Source organism: Dioscorea cayenensis, chromosome 7 (genome assembly GCF_009730915.1).
Source record: "Dioscorea cayenensis subsp. rotundata cultivar TDr96_F1 chromosome 7, TDr96_F1_v2_PseudoChromosome.rev07_lg8_w22 25.fasta, whole genome shotgun sequence".
Taxonomy (NCBI): Eukaryota; Viridiplantae; Streptophyta; class Magnoliopsida; order Dioscoreales; family Dioscoreaceae; genus Dioscorea; species Dioscorea cayenensis.
In genome coordinates, this window is record NC_052477.1 from 18,879,067 (window position 1) to 18,882,845 (window position 3,779).

A 3,779-nucleotide genomic window follows, 5' to 3' on the forward strand; every position below is an offset into this window, starting at 1 on the left:
ATGTTCGGAGCATAGCAATGTATTGGGGCATACTTCACTTTAGGTTATTTTGAATTCAAAGAATTAAGATATCTCTAAAAAAATCTGTATTTGATAAATGTTAATTTGAATTTGGAAGTAGCATATGAGTGAGTTAGAGAGGTGTTGATAATGTTATTTTTATACAATTATAAAAATAAAAATCCAGAATGTGTTGAGTTTGGGAGTTGGACTTTAATGAGGCCCACCACCCCACCACCGATACTGACTTCAAAGTTCAAACGAGCATAAAAAAAAATTTCACCACATCCCACCCACACCACACCCAACCCAGTGCAGCACTACTACTGTACTGTCTACCATAGTTTGAATTTTGAATAGCGAACAGCCAGCCTCTCTGCGCTGCTGCTGGTGCTGAAGGCTGCTCACTGATATACTGAAAAAGCAGTGTCCTCCCTTCATTCATCTGCCGCCGCCGCCGCCGCCGCCGCCTCCTCTCTGATCCAGCCAATTAGCCCAAAGGTATGTATCAGTATAGATGAGGATGGGAGTCATGCTGTGTTTCTCTTCCTATTTGTCACGCCGTCATATTCCAGATATCGTGATCATGCTTGCGTTGTGAGCTTTGGCATTTGAGCTATCTGTTTGTCTTCCTCTGCAGTCTGCACCATGAACTTGTAAGTCTTATGATTTCATACATACATGATACATGTTCACATTATTTCTTCTTCCTTGTGCTATTAATACTAATAGTTCGACATCTTTGAACCAAGGCATTCTCTTTCCTCACATTCTCATTACCCCAAGCCAAATTTTTTCCCGGAGAAATACACAGATTATGCCAACAAAGGCAAGATCGATACTTCTTGTGCTTCAGAGGTCAGTTTGTTGGTGAAACTCAGGGACACATTCACCGACTACTTTTTTATGCCTACTAATTTCTGCTCTTTCTGAATTGTTTTCAGGATTGTATCTAAATCCTTGTTTTTCTTCTGTACCAGGTGAATGGTTCAATCATGGATGCCAAAATATCCAAGACACGCAACACATACATGCTGGGCAATTCTTGTAGATTCCAGCTAGAGCAAGATGTTAGCGCATATCCTTAAATTCCCCCAATTGATTGTCTGTGCTTGCCTGAAATTATGATTTGTTATGCAATTAAGATTACTTAATACTTATTGTTTGTGCTACTATTTACCACATGCCTGCATATTATTATGAACTCATGCTTCTCAAGTTTGCAGCCCACACCCGGGTATTACTCTAATCCTTGTCCAGTATATGTAGTAGAGCTTGGCTAAAAATTGAAATTTCTTTAAAATACGTAGAGCCAGCAGATCTAGCTAGAAGATTGAAGATTTGAATTTTGGCCGTATCGTGATTAATTTTGTTTTGACTTAATCGGACCATATAAAACTAAAGTGATCCGGTTGGATTTTCAATGATATGGGAGTTCTTTCTAATCAAGGCTTGCTCGTTTTAAAATACAGGGAATATTAACACCACCAAATGTTTGAATTTTGGTTCTCAAAATGTTATATGCCTCTTTTTAACCTGTGAGCAATGAGTTAGACTTGATGGATTGATGTATTCAGGTTCATCCTTAGTTTGCAAGCGTTAGCCAACTTTGTTGAATATTAAGGAAATTTAAATGCTTGAACTCCTAGACTTAATGGATAAAGCATTTGAAATATCCAAGTTAATTTATCAAACTACTGTAATAATGTATTTGTTGAAATTGTTCCTCTTCCATGTCTCATTAGCATTTGGTCTTTAATGTTATGCTATTATGTTGTCATGCTGCGCAGATTGGTATGACATGAGTCACATGACAGAATGCGCTCTATTTCAGGTTCTACGGCTTCAAAAGTTGCTGAATGAGGAGATGAAGTTGCATGCTATCCTTGAAAATGCTATGGAACAGGCCACCATAACATCATCTGACCTGTCTTCCCTCCCAGATAATGTATCCATATTCTCTTTTTGTACTTATGGTTTCTACAATTATAGTTTTTTTAGCGTTTGTTGAAGGGATTGCGGCTTTCCATCTGAAGTTGGCTGTGTTTGTTTGTGTTGCTAAGTCAAAGATTGCTCTGAAAAAGTTTTTGCAAACTTGTACTTCTATATGACCATCTATTTCTCAAAACAACACATCAATTGTGACTACAACAAGCTAATTTAGGTCTTTGATGACATCACATGGGCCCAATATGACCCATTAATCAATCTAAACTATAACATAACTCTAACACTCCCCTTAAAGCTGGAGCATATATATGAATCATGGCCAGCTTGTTACATAGATTACTAAAGACTTTAACATTTAAACTTTAGTGAAAAGATATGCGCCATAAGGAACTACTCAAAACTCTATGCAAAAACCTAGTTCCTTCCATCTGACTTTTGCGAGTTACAATGGAAATCCTTAAATAAATAATCATGAGACGAAGACATGATGACGAAGAGACAAGTTCTTCAGCAACGAAACAAGGGCATTTCGGGTGAAGGCTGAGGAACATCACCAGGTGCTCATAGACCAATGGGAACATGGAGATTCTTAACTAAAGAATTATTGGATGACATGGCGACCAAGAGACAAATCCTTAAGCATCGAGACAAGGGCATCATTGGTGAAGGCTGAGGAACATCACCATGTGCTCATAGGCCAATGGGAATGGGGAGATTCTTAACTAAAAAATCATGAGACGAAGAGGCAAATTCTTCAGCAACGAGATAAGGGCATCACTGGTTAAGGCTGAGGAACATCACCAGGTGTTCATAAACCAATGCGAACGGGGAGATTCTTAACTAAAGAATCATAAGACGAAGACATGGCGACGAAGAGACAAATCCTTCAAGCAACGAGACAAAGGCAACACTGGTGAAGGCTGTGGAACATCACCAAGTGTTCATTGACCAATGCGAATATGGGAGGTTCTTAACTAAAAAATCATGAGACGAAGACATGGCGACGAAGAGACAAATCCTTCAACAAGGAGACAAGGGCATCACTGGTGACCGTTGAGGAACACCAGGTGCTCATAGACTAATGAGAATGGGGAGATTCTTAACTAAAAAATTATGAGACGAAGACATAACGACGGAGAGACAAATCCTTCAACAACTAGACAAGGGCATCACTGTGACCGCTGAGGAACATCACCAGGTGCTCATAGACTAATGAGAATGGGGAGATTCTTAACTAAAGAATTATGAGACGAAGAGACAAATCCTTCAACAACGAGACAAGGGCATCACTGGTAAAGGCTGAGAAACATCACCAGGTGCCCATAGACCAATGAGAATGGTGATAGATGAGCGGCGGCTGGCGGTAGAGATGGCTGCGTCGGGTGGAAGGCTAAGGTTTGGAGTGGCGATGGCTAGGGTTTTGGGTGGCGGTTAGGGTTTAACCAAGTACTCTGATACCATGTGAGAATAGGAAAAATAGTTTGTATATTCATTAGGAAACGAGTACAAGGATATATATAGAGAAATATTAGTGTTTTTTTGGTATGGGCCTAATATGGCCCATTAAGTAATCTAAACTATAACATAACTCTAACAATAATAATGAGAAATGAGGCGCATCATAACTTGGCAAACAATTCACGATAAGGATTTTGGGGATGAAGGACAAATGATGTATGACCATCCTATGTAACAATTTATCATGATTTTCTTTATTAGCTGAATTCTATTATTTTTAAAAAAATATAGAATTTTTTATTTAGGTGGATCATTATTTTAAAATGTGTTATGTGTCCATGGATGGTGAGGGAATCAGAGTGTATATGTAG

The 3,779-nt window shown here is 38.8% G+C and overlaps 1 protein-coding gene across 1 annotated transcript; it reads left to right on the forward strand.

Annotated features, from left to right (window-relative positions):
• Positions 1 to 318: 318 nt before the first annotated feature.
• On the forward strand, positions 319 to 2,111 carry LOC120265124. Its single transcript, XM_039273030.1, has 6 exons — positions 319 to 501; positions 576 to 656; positions 753 to 858; positions 981 to 1,070; positions 1,835 to 1,967; positions 2,014 to 2,111. The coding sequence occupies exons 2-6, from the start codon at positions 649 to 651 to the stop codon at positions 2,109 to 2,111; spliced, it is 435 nt and encodes a 144-aa protein (XP_039128964.1). The 5' UTR covers positions 319 to 501; positions 576 to 648.
• Positions 2,112 to 3,779: the final 1,668 nt, after the last annotated feature.

What these genes read in the sequence shown, in the direction of transcription:
- LOC120265124 (XM_039273030.1), top strand. An exon ending in ATACTTCTTGTGCTTCAGAG is followed by an intron (nt 859 to 980) that starts GTCAGTTTGTTG and finishes CTTCTGTACCAG; the next exon opens with GTGAATGGTTCAATCATGGA. An exon ending in TGTATCCATATTCTCTTTTT is followed by an intron (nt 1,968 to 2,013) that starts GTACTTATGGTT and finishes CGTTTGTTGAAG; the next exon opens with GGATTGCGGCTTTCCATCTG.